Source organism: Mus musculus, chromosome 3 (assembly GCF_000001635.26).
Source record: "Mus musculus strain C57BL/6J chromosome 3, GRCm38.p6 C57BL/6J".
Lineage (NCBI taxonomy): Eukaryota > Metazoa > Chordata > Mammalia > Rodentia > Muridae > Mus > Mus musculus.
The window spans coordinates 86,264,551-86,285,889 of NC_000069.6; the positions used below are offsets into that span (position 1 = coordinate 86,264,551).

At 37.8% G+C, this 21,339-nt stretch overlaps 1 protein-coding gene and 1 non-coding gene across 10 annotated transcripts in view; one reads left to right on the forward strand and one right to left on the reverse strand.

Moving 5' to 3' along the window:
- Positions 1 to 21,339, forward strand: part of Lrba (LPS-responsive beige-like anchor) — a 559,239-nt gene that overhangs the window by 41,095 nt on the left and 496,805 nt on the right. For all 9 annotated transcript variants that reach the window (XM_006502347.4, XM_006502349.4, XM_006502350.4 and 6 more), the window contains exons 3-4: positions 20,447 to 20,678; positions 21,084 to 21,184. In XM_006502347.4, the coding sequence (XP_006502410.1) occupies positions 20,447 to 20,678; positions 21,084 to 21,184 (333 nt within the window). The remainder of the gene's footprint in view (positions 1 to 20,446; positions 20,679 to 21,083; positions 21,185 to 21,339) is intronic.
- On the reverse strand, positions 10,682 to 10,812 carry Gm26343. Its single transcript, XR_003954812.1, has one exon. It is a non-coding gene; the product is annotated as a small nucleolar RNA SNORA17 (small nucleolar RNA).

Below are 21,339 nucleotides of genomic sequence, written 5' to 3' on the forward strand. Positions count from 1 at the left end.
CATCTCTTTGTCCTTGACAATTAAAATTGGAAAACAATCACATGATCAGGATCAACTTTGTGCACCAATGGTGTAATCCATTATTTCTTCTTTGTGTGCTGAGCAGCATGCCAGAGCAGAGGCAGACAGGCACATAATCAATTCTTAAGATTTTAAGTTAAAAAGGACAGTGTGCCCACATCTTGGCAGCAGGTTTGCAGATGCCTACATCATGGTTGTTGAGATAACAAAGGCCAGCAAAGGCTAAAGGTGAGCGTGTCTTAGGTCCTGTCTTGGCAGTTTCCTGAGATTTATCTTTGTACACATAACAACTTGTCCAAGATCCAAGTGACTTTGGGGAGTGGGAGCTGTAGCTATGGAATATTCCATTGCAGGACAAGGATTCAGATATGTGGCTGGAAGTAGGCCCAAGAGCAAAATACTGCTGTCTCTCTTAGCCCTATGGAAAGATAGTCTTAGGATCAGAGTAGGGTTTCATGTGGGCACATGTGCTGTACTCTATGCAAGTCTGGAAGCGTTGGTGTTGGAGCAGTACTGATGTGGAGGCATATCTGACCACTGGAGTCTGAAGTAACAGTGTACTTCTGGCCTCTCGAGAATCCTTTCTTGCTTTTGAGTATTTTAGGCCATCCAACCTTAACCTATCCTTCTACTAAGATGCTTAAAGATTTTTGTTTTCCTTCAATATTTTGATAAATATTTGTTTTTTCCGTGTTGGAGAGTGAACTCTGTAACTTTATTTTTTTCAAAACACATTTTTAATGATGGTTCTTAAACACTTTAACCTGCCTTCTAGCTTACCAGAGGTAGTGGGAAAGAAAGGACACAGGGGAAGTAGACCTGTTTAGAAAGGTTCTTTGGAGCAACTACCATCTGCATTGTCAGGAAATTGACAGTTCAGTTCACAGGTCAGCAGCGGCAGCTTGATCCACTTGCAAACATTTTACGGATATATCAGCAGTCCAGTTTGGTAGAGTCAGGATAGCAAACACGAATCAGCAGCCATGGTGCTACCTAGCAGAGACAGCCAGGCCCCAGCCTCAGCACAAGTCAGCAGGAGGGACCAGGGCCAACAGGAATGCCAGAAGTTCTCAGCTGTGCCTCTCTCTGCAAAGCAAACATCAGCAAAGACCAACAAGCGCTGCACAACTAGCTCTATAAAGCAAGCCTAGCTTAGCCTCCATCACTATCCATAGAGTCCTCTTTATACCCTCCAAACATTCCATGTCCTCCATGGGGCTTGCCTCAGTGAGTGTCTTGCTTCAACACATGAATCTGTCTCAGATGACATCACTCTACCAATCAGCCCTAGTCCGAGGAAGTGGCAAGAAGCCTCAGCACACCAGCAGAAGTTTTTTGGTGTGTTTCTGTCTATAGAGTCCTGACAAATGGAGCTCAACAGCACTTGTAAGGTGGATCAATAACATGCATGTTGTTAGCACAGACTACTTCATCATGTGTCCTTTCACGTGCTTGCTTTAGCACCTGTGTCTGCTTCAGTGAAATGTTCCTTCATGTGTTTGCCCCAGCAAAACACCATGTAACATAACTGACTTCCCAAAGAACCCTTAAGTTTCCACTAAAGAACTCAGTTCTCCTTCTATGACAAACAAGTGCTTTACTGATGAGTGACACCCTTAGCCATAGTCATTTACAGTTTTGATCAGTTTGAAATGTGTTTTGATTTCAAACCTGTTTCCAACTAAATTTTTCCATACTTATGACGTCTTGCCTATTCTAATGCAATCTTACTGATTTTTAAAAATCCCCTTCGTATCTTGAGATGACACTTAAAATGAAACACAGAAAAACCGTACTGCATAGTGGTGGGGTACATAGACATTGGAGTTAGCATGCCCTGGTTTTATTTCTAACAGCAACACTTTCTGGTTCTGAAATCTTGTACATCTGTTTGTGTATGCCTCAGTTCCTTGAAATAAGAATGGTACAGTACTTTTATGTATTTGTAGAATATTAAATGAGTTAATATATATATATATATATATATATATAAACTCTTAGTTCTTGATAAAGTGTTTAAAAATTGCTTTTATTATGGTAGTTTTCTTTTATTTTTGGTCATTTTGTGGATTTTCTATTCTCATCCATAGCTAGCTGACATTCATGCACAGGTATTACACTTTAAAAAAAACCCGTTTTGAATTATGCTTTAATCTTCTGATAGAGGTACTTTCCTATTGTTTCTCTTTTTTTCTCATGTTTCGTGGCTATTCTTGCTTGATAACTTTTCCCAAAGATTTTATACACACACACACACACACACATACATATATATATATTTTTTTTTTTTTGGTTTTTTTTTTTTTTTTTTTTTGGTTTTTTGAGACAGGGTTTCTCTGTATAGCCCTGGCTGTCCTGGAACTCATTTTTCAGACCAGGCTGGCCTCAAACTCAGAAATTCACCTGCCTCTGCCTCCCGAGTGCTGGGATTAAAGGCATGCACCACCACGCCCGGCGATTGTATATTTAATTTATTTTCTACTTATAGAAAGAAAAAGGCAGAAAGATTTAAAAAGCTTATAGTGTTCTTTGTTTTTTAAATTCATTTTCTGTAACTGATAACCCATTTGAAGTTAATAATTTCTCATTTTCTTTTTCTTTTTTTTGTTTTTGTTTTTTTTGTTTTAAAGATTTATTTATTGTTATATGTAAGTACACTGTAGCTGTCTTCAGACACATCAGAAGAGGGCATCAAATCTCATTTTGGATGGTTGTGAGCCACCATGTGGTTGCTGGGATTTGAACTCAGGACCTTCAGAAGAGTAGTCAGTGCTCTTAACCGCTGAGCCATCTCTCTAGTCCCTCAATTTATTTTTCTAATCTTTGTCTTTTTTTGTGGCCAAACTTCTGTCATGACTTTATTGATGGGTATAGACCTTCTGTTTTATCCCAGTATACTTTGGATATTGCGGATGTCTTAACAGTATTTCTAGATTATTCTTATTCCTGAGCATTTTTAGATATTGATGAGGATTAAGTCTAAAAATATAAATTATTTTCAAGAGAAATTTTTCAGAGAAATTGTATAGTGATTCAAGAATGCATTCTGAGAATCTTGCTGTTTAAGGTGTCTGAAGTGTGGAGATTGGGTTGTCATCACAAGTTTATTGGCAGTTATTGCAAGGAATAATCATGGTATTTATTTGTGATTGAATGGTAGATTTTGTTTTTTTTTTTGAGACAGGGTTTCTCTGTGTAGTCCTGGCTGTCCTGGAACTCACTCTGTAGACCAGGCTGGCCTGGAACTCAGAAATCGGCCTGCCCCTGCCTCCCAAGTGCTGGGATTAAAGGCGTGCATTACCACTGCCCGGCAAATGGTAGATATTTTAAAGCTATAAATTGAACAATCAAAGTACACATTACATTAACATTTCATTGTAAATTAGATAGAACATGAAACAAAATAAATAAAATGAAGGACAAATAGCCTGGAAAGCATTGCCAGTTTAAGCAATATAATGTTTATAGCTTTTTCAGAATCCCACTAAAAGCATTTTTTCCCTCCTCAAATGTAGACTTAAAACTATTAAAAATTTCTTCTTTTTTATTCTCTTATCCAACAACATATTCTTGTGTTACAGTCTAGCTTTGCTTATTTGTAATTAATTAACCAACTAATTAATTTGATTCTTTGAGACAGGTGCTCACTGTAGCTGCCACAGCTGGCCTTTCACTTGCTGTGTGGCTGAAACTGGCCTAAAATTTTTGCACTCTCTGCCTACAGATATATAGTACCACACCTAGCCTAATATACTTCAAAAGTATCAGATGAATTTATTTATTGAAGAACCTGGAACTTATGACATTTCATAGTGTTTCTGTCTGGATGTAGTTAAACATATCCTGAGGTCCTTTGTATTTCCTGCATTTTGGCAGGACAATCTAGAGCCTTTGTCAGACTCAGCTTCCATTCCTGTAACTAGACTGTAGGTGGTGCTGTGCTCTTTCACTGGAAGCAATTATGCCTGGTTTCTCAGTGTGAGTGATGTTATCGGCCCTGGTATTCACCATCCAAATGTATTTATTTGCCTGGATCTAAAAACCAAACCAAACCAAACCAAACCAAACCAAACAAAACAAAACAAAAAAACAAAAAAAACAAAAATAACAAAAAAATGTTGATAGTGTCTGTCTGTCTTTGTCTCTCTCTCTTTCTCTCTTTCTCTGTGGTATGTGTGTATTTAACTGGAATCTTTCAATGAAGAAACAGTTATTTGTTTATCTAGTGGTATGGTCACCAGTGTACATTTATAGAGGGCAGAATAAATGCATAATTCTTTCCTTTAATTTACTAATTTCCACAGTATATCCGATAATTCTGCTTTATAATTATTTTTTAGAGCAGTGGTTCTCAAGGGTTGCATATCAGATATCTTACATATCCGATATTTACATTACGATTCATAACAGTAGCAAAATTGCAGTTATGAACTGGCAATGAAAATAATTTTATCTTTGGGGGTCACCATAATATGAGAAACTGTGTTAAAGGGTCGCAACATTTGGAAGGTTGAGAACTACTGCCTCAGAGGAAACCAGTAAATTTGTGATTTAAAAATTCTATGAATGAATGGATGATTGCAGTGATGCTCATCACTGAACTACAGATTGATGTGTCTGGTCAGTAGGGTCTAATAGGTCCAATAGGTCTAGATTGGCCCTTTTGTTTTAAAGATTTATTTATTTATTTTATGTATATGGGTACACTGTTGCTGTCTTCATGTTTTCAGACATACCCGATTCCATTACAGATGGTTGTGAGCCACCATGTGGCTGCTGGGAATTGAACTCAGGACCTCTGAAAGAGCAGTCAGTGCTCTTAACCACTGAGCCATCTCTCCAGCCCGAGACTGGCTCTTGAGTCTTTTTGTCACAACCTTTTTGAATTGATTATATTCCTGCTATTGTGTATGGCAAAATAACTTAAGCTCAGTTTTTCATGATTTTCTTTGGTCAGAAGTGCTTTTTCAGGGTTTCAGTGTGGGTACTATGCACAATCGTTATTACTTTGTTGGCTATTGCTTTGTTTTCACTACACACATAATATTTTTAAATAATACCAATTACAGTTTTATGTATTGAAGTGTGTGTGTGTGTGTACATGTATATGTGTATAGATCCAAAGATTAATTATCTTCTGAGTTTCTAGTGATGCTTCTGTTAAGCAAGAGGTTGGTTGTCCTGATCCTTACAGTTTGAGCACATTCTTGTCTGTATCTACTTGAAGTGTTTTCATCAGGAAAGACTGTTAGATCTTGACAAATGCATTTTTTGTGTTTATGGAGATGATCATATGATTTTCCTTGTCATGTTATTCATGCAGTATATAATCTACTGTTTTTTGCTGTGTGTACATATGTATGTGTGTGCACAAGAATGTGTGTTTGTGTATGTAGGTGCCTGTGCATTTGTGTGTGGAGGCCAGAGCTCAACCTTGTATATATATATTTTTCATCCACTGTCTTTCTCTCTTTTTTTTTTATTGTTTTTTTTTTTTTTTGGACACATGTTTTCTCACAGGCCTGGAACTCTTCACATAGCTTAGGCTGCTTGGCCAGCAGGGATCCAGTTGTCTCTGCTTCCCCAGGGTTGGCATTAAAACTATGCCACTTTATTTGGCTTTTTAAATTTGTGGGCCTTGAACCTAGGTCCTAGGTATTTTACTGACAGAGGCATCTGTCCAGCCCCATATTTGTTAGTGTTTATATGTTAAACTAAACTTGCATTTCTAGAGTAAATATGATTTGCTTATTGTGTGGAATTACTTGTAGATGTTGCTAATATTTTTGGTCTCATGTGTAGTGATCTCTCCTGTACTTTGTTATGTCTGGCACAGGGGTAACACTGGCCTCATTGACTGAGTTGAAAGTTTTCTCTTCAGTGTTTTTGAGGAGTTTGTAAAGAATCACACTAGTTCATTTTTTAACAGAAACTATCAGAGCTCCAGCTTTGTTTTTGATTACTATCACTTTATTTGTTTCTAGCCTATTTATCTTTTCTCTTTCTTTTAGAACTAGTTTCAGAAATAAGTGGCTTTCTAGGAATTTGTTCCTTTTATCTTAAGTTGTTACTTTAGACATAAATCTGTTCAGAGTATTCTTTTGTAATCTCTCTCTCTCTCTCTCTCTCTCTCTCTCTCTCTCTCTCTCTTTCTGTAAAGCTGGTAGCAATGTGCTCTCTTTCATTTCTGATTTTAATGATTTGATTTTTTTTTCATTTTTCTTGATCAACCACATTAAATTTTGTCAATGTTTTTCTTTTTTGAGACACAGTCTTACTTGAATTTGAGAATTCTTTAGATTTTCTATTGTGAGATATTTGGTTTTCAAATATAGTCTGTAGTTTACCATTTTATTCATTATACACATATTAATATATTAATTATACATATTACATATACTTATACATTTTATGCAAATATTAATATATATTAATTTTTTATAAAGTCTGATTCAGTAGTTTTCCCCAGGGAATGTGCTTTTGGGTCTGAAGTATAAGATATAACAGTTCATACTTTTTGGAGAAATAGATTATTCTTTTATATTTTCCAAATCTTACTGTTCTTTAAAATAAGGCTTCAGATTAGTAACTATAAAATCAACAATACATTTTAAAGTAGCTTGGAAGCCTTGAGTGACTGGAAGATTGAATGGTAATAGTTGCAGGATGCTTGAACAATAGGAATATTCAGTAGTATGTAATTTTACAGCTATAGACAGATAGACACAGTATTGAGGTGATTGATTTGAATATGGGATGTATGACCGTTCGCTATCTCTCATATCCCGTGGTGTTTCAGTCCATGTAATGGAAGTTCAGTGGACTTCTGACTACTTGTCACCAGTGACAGATTTCTGATTTTTAAAATATGACAGTGTTATAAATCACTAGTTTGCTAGATTGAACTAGTAATCTATTAAAGAACATGGCTGTATTTACTGTGGATAAATGCAAATTTAAAAAGGTTCTGTGTATGAAGGTTTAAATGATTTATTATCCTTCAGTTCATTCCTGAGTCTGAAGTTATGTAATGGATTTAGAAAATTTCATTTCCTGTTTGAAGGTTTAAATTTACATATTTTTCTCTAATGCAAGTATGGAGCTTGGCCAATAGAATATATAGTAAAACTCTCTGAGAATACTATTGCTTAATTTTTTGGGGGTTATATTACAATATCAACTCTTTTAAATGTATAGGGTAGGTGATTAAGTATATTCACTTATTATTTTGTGGGTAGAGATTGAGGGAGAATTAAAGAAATGGAATCTGTAAGTGGCTAAAGAATTTGTGTTCACATGAGCATTCCTTCTCTTTAATTTGGCTTCTTTTTTTCTATCAAGTTGCAATTCATATTGGTTTTAGTATGGTTTTTCTTTTCAACAGGAACTAGCCAGTGGAACAGCTAATCCTATAACAAGTCCTTAGTCCACACAGTTGTGTTGTCTTGTATTCTTTTGAGACAGGCATTTCAGTTGCTGAGGCTGTAGTGTGCACCCTCAGAACGTTGTTTGTTTATTTACTTGTTTCTTTCTGAGGCTGGCCCTTGGGTTTTATAGCCCAGGCTGCCTTGAACTTGTGGTCTTCTTGTTCCATGCTCACCACGGCTAGGATTATAGGCACCATACCTAGATCTACTTACTTTTAAAATTGAACCTTTTGTTTCAAGACATTTTTCAGTCACATGTAGTTGAAAAATGTAAGAAGAGAAATCCTATCTTCTTCATCTACTTTCCTCTAATGTGAAAATCTTATGAAAACACTAGAGTGATACAATCAAGATAAAGAAACTTTCCAGCACACACGGGTGCCTCCTGATGTCCTCCTGGCCGAGCCTCTTTCTTCTGAAGCTGCACCGCATTGGAACAGCTGAAAACCACCAATCTTTTTTTTTCCTTCATTATTTTGCCAAATGAAGAATATTATATAAATGGAATTGTATGAATTTCTGTTTTTTTAAATCTAGTACAATATTCTGAAGATTCATCTATATTGTTGTGTATATCAGGTGTCTATTCCTGTTTATTGTTACATAGTAGGTATGGTGAAGGTCTGTTTTCCAGCTACTTTCTATTTCCAGGCTATCAATGAGTAAGTAGCTATAAATATTCATGTTATATATTTTTCCTTTGGTACAAGAGTTCATTTTCTAGGAAAAACGCAAGGTGTGCATTTGGTAGCTCAAATAGTAGTGGCATGTTTAATTTTTGAAAGAAATTACTGCACTGTTTCTATAGTGGCTGTGCCATTTCACACCCCCACCAGCAACATACGAGTAATTCAGTTTCTCCATAGCTTCACTAGAAATTGATGTTACTGTTTTTATTTTAGTCATTCTGATGGATGTGTTCTGATACCTATTTGTAGTTTGAGTTTCCTTAATATTTGTAATGTTGAACTTGATTATTGTAATTGTTGAATATGATTGTTTGTTTTCTTTGTGTCTTCTGTGAAGTACGTTCTGTTCTTTGGTTTACTATCTAATTAGTTTTTTCCCTGCCATTGTATTTGAGAGTTCTTTGTATATTTTAGATATCCTCTCAAATATTTGGTTTACAAAGATAGTCTGTATATAGATGTTTTTTATAAGCAGTAGTTTGTAATCTTTGATAAAGCCTTATTCATATTTTTTTCCCATTTAATTTGCTTCTGGGTGTGAAGTCTATGAACTCTTAAATTAGCCCTGAGAATTTTCTTTTGTTGTTTTTCTAAAAGTTTTACATTATACATTTCAGCCTGTGGTCTGTATGAAGCTGTTTTCGGTTAGGTGTGATGCTTGTAAGCATTTTGTTTGCTTATTGATGTCTAGTTGCTACAGCCCATGTGCTGAGAACACTGTCACCACTAAGGTGCCTTTTACATCTTTGTCAAACCTCAGTTGGGATGGTGTGTTTCTAAGTTTTGTTCTATTCCATGAATTTATATATCTGTCCTTCTGATAGCTTCTCATGGTATTGATCATTGTAACTGTGTAGAAACCTGGAGTTAGGTAGGCAGATTTCTCCAGCTTTTTCTCTTTTAAGATTGTTTTTCTGTTCTCATTCATTTCTTTCTATATAAGTCTTACAATCATTATTTTGTCCTTCTGTAGAAATCTTTTGGGGATTTATGATAAAAACGGTTAAATGTACCTATATCACTTTTGGGAAGTGTTGGCTTGTATAAATATATACCTGTTCTTCATTTATTGAGCTAAAACACTCAAGTTCTACATGCTTTGGTGGTTTTTATGGCTAAATTGTTTTTATATGTCTACTAGTTGTAAATGTCATTTTGATTTCATTGCCAGTGTTGTTATTGTTTTTTAAAGTTTTATTGTTTCTTTGCGAATTTCCCCTTATGCACCCTAACCCCACTCATGTCTTCCTCGCTGTGTACTCGCTTTCTACCCTTGCAACCTCCTCTTGAACAGAGGAAAAAAAATCTCATCATGGAAGCTGTCGTGGGTCACAATGTGCCCTTTGATATATACTTTGGTCCACACTCCTTTGCTTGCAAATATTCATCACAATTCCTTGTAGGTCTGGTACGAAGCCTCTGGATTCTGCTACTCTATTAATACTGGAATTCCACTAGGACTCCTCTGGGATATCCTGTTGTTGCCTTGTGTCATGGAGATCCTGTGGTTTTGGATCTGTAGGACCGGCCCCTTCATGTACTCTAGCAGTTCATTAATGGGATAGATGTTGGGTTGGGCCATTCCAGAGCCCTGGATCTGGGCCTGAGAGGAATGTGAGTTTGTCAGTTTATGGGCTAAATCATTTTCATGCTCTTGGAGCCAGATCACAGGCAACCCCTGCTACCAGAACCAGCTCTATCCTGCTGCCCAGGTGAGGTGCAGGACCTACTCTTACAAGAGCTGCAACTGGTGAGGGGCAAGACTAGATCTATTGCTGTCATGACCCCAGAGCCAGGTCTCATTCATACCTGTGACAGGTGGTAAGGGGGAAGCAGGGGAAGGGTATCTGTCTATCTCTGTTCCATGCCACAACATGGGAGACGAGTGGCAGGGCCAGCTCTCCCATACTCATACCCTCCGGCTAGCTTACTAGTAATTCCTGTAGTGTACAGCCCTCTCTCCAGAGTATTGCAGAGAGCTAAGGGCAGTAAGGACAGTTTAGGACAGCTCTGCTGCTGTCAAGTGTCCAGGGCCAGCTCTCCCCCATGCTCAGGTGAGGGGTGGGGCAAATTCTGCACAGCCTCAGACATCAGCATGTCCCTGGGGGCCAGCCCAGGCCAGGGGCATCCACCTGGCCTTTGGTGGTAATAGACCCCTGCTGCTGCAGGGCCAGATGGTGGTAGTAGCATAGGCCAGGACCCCACCATTGTCCCAGGAGACATCACCAGCTACTCACATCAGGCTGATCCTCACTACCCTTGAGTCTCCAGTTCTGCCTCTCTTCACTGTACCCACATCCTTCTGTTTCTCTTACATTTCTTTACTCCTTACTTGCTTCTCTTAGTGGCTACTGGGGTCTTCTGAGTTTCTGGGTTTGTCCCAGGAGTGGTCTCAGAAGTACTATACCCTGCTCTCAGGCATGGTCTGACACCCCCATACCCCAGGTCCTGCTAGGCGCTGGACTGATAATCATCTTAGTCCAACTCTAAGTCTGAGCCCCCTGGTGCTGGATTGATGGCCCCTTAGGCTTGCCTTTTTCAGAGAGTGTTAGGCTACTAATTATTCAGACTCACAGATCAGAACACTGAGAGTAGACATAACCTCTCTTCTTTCTGCCGCTAACTGACGCACATGTGACACAGCAGCTACACCTGCAATGCCTTCATATTGCCATTGTTAATAGAATTGTATTTGTATGTGTCTTGTAACCTGACCTTTCTGGAACATCACTTTCTTTTCTTTTTTTAGTCTTCTAGATGCTAATGTGTTTTATTTATGTGTTTTTTCTTCCATTAGTTTTTTTATTTATTCACTTTATATCGAAATTGCAGTCCCCCTCCTCACAGTCCCCCCTTCACAGCCCTGCCCCCCTTGAGAGTTCTCCCCACCCACCCCACTTCACCTCTGAGAAGCAGGAGTTCACCCTGGCTCATCAAGTCACTGCAGGACTAGGTTCATTCTCTCCCACTGAGGCCAGACAAGACAGCCTAATTAGGGGCACAGGATCCATAAGCAGGCAACAGAGTCAGGGTAAGTCCCCACTCTAGTTTTTGGGAGACCCACATGAAGACCAAGCTGCACATCTGCTACTTATGTGCTGGGGATGGGAGTGGGGTTGGGGGAGCTAGGTCTAGCCTTTGAATGCTCTTTGTGGTTTAGTGGTTAAGAACGTTGGCTGTTCTTCCAAAGGAAGGCCACTTCTTAACTTTGTTAAGAAGGTTTTATTCATGAAAGGTAGTCTGGATGAATGTGTTGCTGGTAGATACAACTCAAGTGTCTTTTAAGTCTTTTTCTAAACACTTAATATAAATATCTGGTGAAATTATGTGGACATAGTTTTTTTTGTTTGTTTAAAACTACAAATATTTCCATAATAATTACAGGGTTATTAAAATTTCCTACTTTATGTTGAGAAGGCTGTGGTCCGGTCGCTTGTATTGTTGTATAAATTGGTGCATGCCCTCTAAATTGTCAAATTTTGTGTTTAAAGTTGTTTATGCTATTCTACTTTTTCTTTCAAGCCCCCCCCAACACCCATTATTTTTTATTTTTATTTTTATTTTTAGACAGGGTTTTAAAAATCTGTTTCATTCTGGATACTGGCAGATTCGATTTTTGGCTTGCTGCTTTGTTTCGCCAAAGAGATTCAATTTGTTTGTTTGTTTGTTTGTTTTTCGAGACAGGGTTTCTCTGTGTAGCTCTGGCCGACCTGGAACTCACTTTGTAGACCAGGCTGGCCTTGAACTCAGAAATCCACCTGCCTCTGCCTCCCGAGTGCTGGGATTAAATCGATTCAATTATATTGACATATTCAAATAACCCTTTCTTTATTTCACTGATCGCTTTCTGTTGCTTTCCTGCTTTTGGTTATGTTGGTGTCTGTTCTTTGTTATTTTTTATCTTTTGCTTCCTTCTGGCTAATCTTGCTTTTTTAAAAAACTAGGTTTTCAGAAAGTTTTTAAATTGAAAATAAAGTTATTCTGATCATGGGTTTTTCTTTCTCATGCCTTCTTTTATTTTCTCTTTTTATGGAGTTTTATTATTTATTATTTTTATGTACATGCATCTCTATATGTGCCCAAGGAGGTCAGACAGGTGTCAGCTGGAGTTTCAGGCAGTTGTGAGTTGTTCGATGCAAGTGCTGGGAATCAAACTCAGGTTCTCTGTAAGAACAATGCTCTTAACCACTGAGCCGTTTCTCCCCCACGCCCCCATCTCTTAAGAAAACAAATAGGCAATATAAAAGACAAGTAAGAATAAAACAAAACTATCACACTAAGAAACAAAAAAAGGAAAACAAAAGAAAGCCTAAGAAATGAACACACACACATATGCGCACATATACACACACATATATATATATGTATGCCTAAATATGTTCAATCCTCAGTCTGCTTAATATTACTTATATGCACATGATTTCAGGTATTGGTATTGGTTTTGATTTTGGTATTGGATAATTGTTTAGAGGGGGCTCATTCCTATTTCTCCCACTCTCAGCATTCCTTCAGTTATATAGGTATGGGGACCCATGAGGTTTCTCTCTTCTAGGTTAGCATGTCCAGTGACATTGTGCTTTTTCGGATCTTGTTTATGCAGCCATATTGCTGAGGTATCATGGATGATGTTTCCCTGTCATTTCTAGGACATACTGCATTTCCTAATCCTCTGGCCCTTAAAATCTCTGCCCCCACCCCCCACCATGTTCTCTGAGCCTCGGGTAAAGTAGTTATGTATGCATCAATTGTGGTTTTTCTGTAATAGTCTGTGTTGCAAAGAGAAGATTCTTTGATGAGTGGTGAGAATTCTACTTATTTGTGGAAATAAAGATAGAGATGTATAACACGGTTTGGAATTATGCTGGCTTAGTAAAATGGTGGTAGTAGGTTCTCCTCTCATTTGAGAGGATGTTTGGCTTAGGAAGTTGGCTAGGTTTCTAATACCAGGCATGATTTGTTTTTCCTGTTGAGTGGGTTTTAAGTCTAATTAGAGAGATACTGGTTACCCTCAGACATGAGTACCACTATTGCACTGTTAGGGTTATTGTACCACACCAGTAATTGTAGATGGGTGTTGCAGCTGGGTAGGACTTAGTAGCTTCCTTCCCTTGGAATCTTGCAAAGCACTTTCTAGTACTATGAAAGATAGCATTTAGGGAGGAGACTTTCAAGTCAGATCTATCTTGGATCCTCCTGGTCTTGTGTCATAGCAGCTAACCTTTAACTTGTGTGAAGCAACCAAGGGGAGCATCAATTACCTGTATTGTTATGGAGGTCTATAGGACTCTCTTGACCAAGAACTCAAAAGAGGGTTTCTTATGCCTAATATTGGGTTTTTTGTTAGTCTATGGGTGGAGTATTGTCAGCCTAAATGGGATAGCTTCATTTAAACTAACTCTCACACACACACATTCTCTCTCCCTTTCCCTCTCCCTGCCCCCTCCCACCTCTCTCTGTATGTGTATGTGTGTGTGTGTGCACGTTTGTATTTGTGTTTCTGTTCTAGAGTTATTTTTAGCTTTTTGAGAATTCTCCATATTGATTTCTCTAGTGGCTCCACCAGATTTCAGTCACACCAGCATGGAGTAAGGCTTCCCTTTCCCCCATATCCCTTCTAGCATTTCTTGTTAATCTTAGCCATTCTGACTGGGGTAAGATGAGATAGCAAAAATTTGCATTTCCCTTATTGCTAAGGATAATGAACACTTTTGAGATACTTATTTCTTAAATTATTTATTTTTATTTTATGTGTATGGTTGTTTTGCCTGCATGTATGTCTGTGTACCACATGCATGCAGTGCTTGCAGAGGACAGATGTCAGGTCCCCTGGAACTGGAGTTATAGATGGTTGTGAGCCACCTTGTGTGTGTTTGGAATTGTACCCTCATCCGCAGGAATGAGATGCTGGGATCTGTATGCTTCAGGATTTCATTCTGTCATCAGATTTCTCCTGATAGATGAACCTGGCCAGTGTGATTATTGCATTGGAAGTTACCACTCTGTCATTAAACCCAAGCATAAGTCTGTGAAATCAGGGACTCTTCTTGAAATTAATTAATTTTTTATATGTATGTATCTCTTTTGCCTGTATGTATGTCTCTATACCATGTGTGTCTGATGCCTTTGAGGCCAGGAGATGGGCTTGGATCTCCTGGAACTGTAGTTCCATATGGCAGCAAGCCAGCATGTGATTGTTAAGAATGGAGCCCTGGTCCTCTGGAAGACCAGCCAGTGTTCTTAACTGATGAGCCATCCTTTCCTCCCGCCCAACAATGCTCACTCCAAGTTCTTAAAAGACAAGGTCTCACTATGTAGCCTTGGGTAACTTGGAACTTGTTATCACACTATGTTGACCGTGAACTCACAGAGACCTCCAAGTAGAATCTTTTAAAAACTAATCCATTTTCTTCAATTCCAAAGCTTTCTGCTTTCCTTGGATCCTTGACTGCAAACATTTTGAAAAAGGTATAGCATAAAGGTTGCTGTTGTGGTGTTGACCATGAAACTTGCAAAACTTCTTAAAATTAAAAGCGCTTTTTCCCCCCAACTGGATTCCAAGAAAATATGTACTTTTTAAAAACAGAAATATGCAATAAATATATGATTTAGAAAGTGAAAACCTTTTAAACTCAGTCTTTCAAGATAGCCATCATTAACAGTCTTTGGAACTTTTCCTGTAGAACTATTATCATATAAAATACATAAAATGATATATTTATGCAGGGAGTACATAGAATGCCTACCACCTAGTCCTTTCAAAGTTGAAAACAAATAGCAGTCTAGAAGGAATTTCTGACATAAGACAAATGCAAAACTTTTAAGTGTTTAAATTTTCATTGACAGTTAATTTTAGTAGAGTCCATGGTGTGCACAACCACGTGTTCACATACATTAAACAAGTAGCTATAATAAAACACAGTCACAGGTGCATTTTCTCAGGTATATAAACTTCTAAGAAACGTTAACCATATACATTAGTTCAGTCAGTCAGTGGGGAGACCAAAAAACCACAAGTGATTTCTGAAGAGTAGGCGTGTACTTGTCCTGTTGACTGCTGCAGTGATTCTGTAGTTTTCAGGATTCATGGATTTGCTGCACTGTAATTTTCACCATGGGATGAGTGCTTAGCTTCTGACATGGCTCCTCCAGCTATTGCCACCGTTTATGTATCTTATGTACTATAAAGGCAGACAGTTGGGAAGGGTGGTCATTCATTTTCTCTCTCTCTCTCTCTCTCTCTCTCTCTCTCTCTCTCTCTCTCTCTCTCTCTCTCTAAGGCTGAGATAGATGGAAGAGTTGTGAAGTTGAGGTCAGCCTAAGAAAATAATAAGTTGAGGTTGTATCTTGGTTAGGGTTTTACTGCTGTGAACAGACACCGTGACTAAGGCAAGTCTTATAAAGGACGGCATTTAATTGGGCTGGCTTACAGATTCAGAGGTTCAGTCCATTATCATCAAGGTGGGAGCATGGCAGCCTCTAGGCAGGCATGATGCAGGTAGAAGTGAGAGTTTCACATCTTCATCTGAAGGCAGCTAGGAGAATACTGACTTCCAGGCAGCTAGGATGAGCGTCTAAAACCCCACATCCACAGTTAAGCACACCTACCCCAACAGGGCTACACATACCTTCTTTCTAATAGTGCTACTCCCTTGGCTGAGCTATATACAAACCATCACAATTTAGAACTCTATTTTTCCCTAACTCTGTGTTAGTATCTTTTATGTATCCTGCTCACTTCAAAAATGTGTTTAGTTTTTTAAAAGTGTTAATCTCGAGTTATCCAGTTTTCCTGTCAGAGTGTGACACTCTACATGGAAAGAAACTATATTCTTAGTTTATTTTCTCTTTTCTTTCTCTTTTGATGGCTTGTTTTATATATAAATAAACTCAGAATAAAAGTAATTTAGACATTATTGGACAAGTCACAAGAAATAAAACAATATTCATTTGGTGGCGGAGACTGAGATTATACTTTGCTTGTCTTACTCTTACAAGGTGGAGAAACGTAACAAGTTCACATCAAGTTGTCTAGAGTAAGCACAGCGCCCTGTGGACGACCAGGCTGTTGAGTTATGGTCTTCTAGCTTTATAAATCTTTGGAAGGGAAGATACTTATTTTTATTTTACTGTATTTTTAAATAACTTTTTTTGAGCATGTAAGTGACTTACCTTAGTGACCAATGTTAAGTTAAGGCATTTTATTAATAAAAAAATTGAGAAGAAAATTGCCATGCTTGAATTTAGGTCTTGGTACAAAAGTTGTAAAGGTTCATTTGAATTCTTTGAATAAAATACTTTAAAAGGTCTATAATCATATACATTAAACTGTGACCTATATAAAGCATGTTATGCCACCCTGAAGGTTGCTATAAAAATTGTTTATGAAGTTCATGCAGGACTAAAATATGTTGAAATGGAGAGTTTTGAAAAATGTTCTATATAGCAGAGGAGACCAAATCATGCTAAAACGCAGGAAAAGACTATACATCAGTTTCCAGGCTACATTATTCAAAAAATACAACCATAAAAAGGTAATAAGATTACATTTTCACATTTCATGGCTGGTAAAGTGCATTAGGCTGCTCAGATATTCATAACTCCCTGTGACATTTGGAAGATTACATTTTGGAGTGCAGAGCCATTACTGCCTCTCAGATAATAACCCACGATGCCTGGGCCTGGGTATGATACCCGTCATTGGAGACAAATTTCTGTTTTGAAGGTTGATCAGCTTCAAATAACTATTAGAAAGGGTTAACCTGACATACTGTAGGCTCTCTGCTTGGGTTTTAGGTATAATAGATATGCATACATACAGTATATCAAATATGCCACGCATTTGTATGTACAAATTTCAGTCATCAATTTTCTCCTTGAAAGGTGTATCTTCTAATATTTAATGCAATGGAAAAATATTTAAAACACCTGTCTGCATATTGCTTTTGCACTATAAGCTCAGTTTAGAAGCTGGTGAAATATTTGGGGCCTTTTTGGAAATTACTTCCCAAATTAATTCTATGGCTTCTTGGAAGGATGGTTGTGGCTGATAACGTATACAGATGAGAAGGAAAGATGGATGTAAGGAATATTAAGGTGAGGTGAGGTCTCTCAAGTTAGTTGCAATGAGGTTTTTGTCCTATTTAGTTCTATGTAGGAGACATATAATTGTTGAAGAAAATTTCACAGTATTAGAGCTCTCTTGTATTTATTATTTTTGTAGTAAGTTATTTATGTTGGTTGGTTTATCTCCTTATTGTTGGTTGCATTTGAGGCCGTGCCTTTGTGTGCCCAGTTGAGAACTTTCAGTTTCTGTCTACTAGAAAGTGTTCCTGAAGTTATCTTGTCTAAATGATTTTCACAAAGCCTTTCCTTTTTCTGCTTTCCTCCAGCTAACTTTAGCGACTTTAGGACAATGTGATTATGTGTAACACTGTATAGGGTTGTTGGTGTTTTGTGACTTTGGAGATTTATTGCTCATTAGCTGTCTTTCTGAGACTTTATAGTACTTTCTGACCAGAAGTCATGCTTATGCTCAAAAAGGTTACTTTTTAATCTTACATTCTATTTCTGTGTGGACTTCCACAGATGCCATGCCCATTTCCTCAACTACACCTGTTTCCCTTTGCCCATAGTACATTTTATTATGTACATTATTAGGGCTATGGATTTTTTTAATAACATACATGATTTTTATTTTGTCTTTAATATTAATTTTCTGAACAAATGTGAGGTTTTAGTCATATGTCATGGTGTCATTTGTTGTCATTATAGTCATTGCTTTGTCCCAAACTTCACTTTTAAAATTTTCTTTAGGAAGTAATTTACATTTACAACATGAATTATGAATGATTTTCTCTAGTGTATAATTATATTTTGATTTCATGATATTTTTGTATATGTACTTAAGTACCTCCTCCCCTAAATTACTTAAGATTAAGCTCAGAGTCTTTTTTTTAAACATCAAGTACATTTTTATTTTTTATTTTTTTCAAATTTTTATTAGATATTTCTTCATTTACATTTCAAATGCTATCCTGAAAATCCCCTATACCCTCCCCCACACCCTGCTCCCCTACCCACCCACTCCCACTTCTTGGCCCTGGCATTCCCCTGTACTGGGGCATATAAAGTTTGCATGACCAAGGGACCTCTCTTCCCAATGATGGCCAACTAGGCCATCTTCTGCTACATATGCAGCTAGAGACACGAGCTCTGGGGGTACTGATTAGTTCATATTGTTGTTCCACCTATAGAGTTGCAGACCCCTTCAGCTCTTTGGGTACTTTCTCTAGCTCCTCCATTGGGTGCCCTGTGTTGTATCCAATAGATGACTGTGATCATCCACTTCTGTATTTGCCATGCACTGGCATAGCCTCACAAGAGACAGCTGTATCAGGATCCTTTCAGCAAAATCTTGCTGGCATAAGCAATAGTGTCTGGGTTTGGTGACTGATTATGGGATGGATCCCTGGGTGGTACAGTCTCTGGATGGTCCATTCTTTTGTCTCAGCTCCAAATTTTGTCTCTGTAACGCCTTTCATGGGTATTTTGTTCCCTATTCTAAGGAGGAATGAAGTATCCACGCCTTGGTCTTCCTTCTTCTTGATTTTCTTGTGTTTTACAAATTGTATTTTGGTTATTCTAACTTTCTGGGCTAATATCCACTTATCAGTAAGTGCATATGAAGTGACTTCTTTTGTGTTTGGGTTACCTCACTCAGGATGATATTTTCTAGTTCCATCCATTTTCCTAAGAATTTCATAAATCCATTGTTTTTAATAGCTGAGAAGTACTCCATTGTGTAAATGTACCACATTTTCTGTATCCATTCCTCTGTTGAGGGACATCTGGGTTCTTTCCAGCTTCTGGCTATTATGAATAAGGCTGCTATGAACATAAATGAGCATGTGTCCTTATTACAAGTTGGAACATCTTCTGGGTATAGGCCCAGGAGAGGTATTGCTGGATCTTCCGGTAGTACTATGTCCAATTTTCTGGAACTGCCAGACTGATTTCCAGAGTGGTTGTACAAGCTTGCAATCCCACCAGCAGTGGAGGAGTGTTCCTCTTTCTCCACATCCTCTCCAGCATCTGCTGTCACCTGAAGTTTTGATCTTTAAGCTCAGAGTCTTATACATACTAGGTGAGCACTCTATCACTGAACTATAGACCCTAGACAGAATTTTAATTCATATTAATTAAGTTTATCAGTGACAAGTCCAGAAATCTTTACAAAATCTTTTTTCCCAACTAGTTAACTAATCAATTTTTTGAGACAAGGTCTTTGGTAGTCCAGGCTGACCTTGAATTCACTAATTAGTGATGGATCATCTTGAATTAATTAATTAATTAATTAATTCTTTCTTATTTTCTTTCTCTCTTTCTTTATAGCTAGGGTCTCACTAGTTTGTTAAGTAGATCAGGCTGACCTTGAACTTAGAGAACTGCTCACCTCTGCCCTCTGGAATGCTGGCAAAGGGGTGTATCACCATACCACCATGCCTGCACTTCTTGTTTAATTAGTTCACTTTTATTTTATGTGTATGCGTGTTTTGTCTGAATGTATGTAAGTATACCACGTGTGTGTCTGTTATCCTTTGAGGCTAGAAGAGAGTGCCCAGTTACTTGGAATTGGAATTAAGGATGGTTATATGTTAGCTGTTATGTAAATGTCGGGATCCAACCCTAGACTCTGTGTTAACTTCAGAGCTACCTTTCCAGTCCTGACCTTGAACTCTTGATCTTCTTGTTTCTTCTCAAGCACTGGGATTAGTGTCATCTGGCCTAAAGAGCTTAGAAAAGCTTTTACCTCTCAAGTTTATAAAAGACTTTACTATCATTTCATGCAGCTGGTAGTAGCTTTCTTAAGTTACTCTATATTTGTTACTTTGAAAATATTTCATTTTCTGTATTCTAAGTCTTAAGTTACTTTCTGCTACCTAGATTTGAAAATTTCTTCAGAGACTTTATGTTTTTGAGATTTAAAAAAAGTTGACTAAGGGCTGGAGAGATGGCTTAGAGGTCACTGACTGCTCTTCCGAGGCCCTGAGTTCAATTCCCAGCAACCACTGGGTGGTTCACTACATCTGTAATGGGATCTGGTGCCGTCCTCTGGTGTGTCTGAAGACAGCGACAGTGTACTCACATACAATAAATAAGTCTTTAAAAAAAAAGTTGACTCTTTTGTTGTTGGTGGGTATGGATGATGCGAATGGGTAGTTATTGCTAATTTGAAGTTTAGGAGCAAGTGATAGTGGTAATGAATATAGAATAATGCCTTGATATATGTTTTCATTTGTTTCCCTGAAGCTGGTAGGAGGCCAGTTTGATTTGGAGATGAACTTCATTATCCAGGAAGGTGAGAGCATTATGTGCATGGTGGAGCTACTGGAAAAGTGTGATGTCACTTGCCAAGCAGAAGTCTGGAGCATGTTTACAGCCATTCTGAAGAAGAGCATACGAAATCTTCAAGTCTGCACAGAAGTAGGCCTCGTGGAAAAAGTACTTGGGAAAATTGAGAAAGTTGACAGTATGATTGCAGGTATAACTTTTTCTGTAGAAATATATATAAGGAAACAGTTTGATTCTTAAATATTGTATCTTTAAAATTTGTTTTAGCAATTTAGAAAAAAATTCCATGATTATATAGCACATTATCTGTTTAAAATATTACTCATTATTTTAAGTGTGTGTGTGTGTGTATGTAGGAATGTATGGGTGTGTAATGACTGTAGAGGGCAGAGGTCTCAGATATTCTTGGAGCTGGAGTTAACTCAGGTTCTCTGGAAGAGCTGTGTGTGCTCATAACCACTGAACCATCTTCTCAGCCCCATGGCATGTATCTATACCTCTTGTATCCAGACTTGCAAACGAGTCATGTATTTTAATTCTTTATCTCTAGAAATATTAATAGCTCACATATTTCATTTTGTTTGTTTTTTCTCAGATCTTCTCGTTGACATGTTGGGAGTGCTGGCCAGCTATAATTTGACAGTTAGAGAACTAAAGCTTTTCTTCAGTAAACTTCAAGGAGATAAAGGACAATGGGTAAAGAGAACAAGTGAAAATGAAACACCCTAAGCCCTAAACGCACTAGTATTTGGAAGTTCCCCTGCCAGGCGCAGTCGTAGCTTCTAAAGTGACTGATATTATTCTACATGTGCTACATGTCAAATTAAGGAGAAGCCATCAGTCAAAATAGC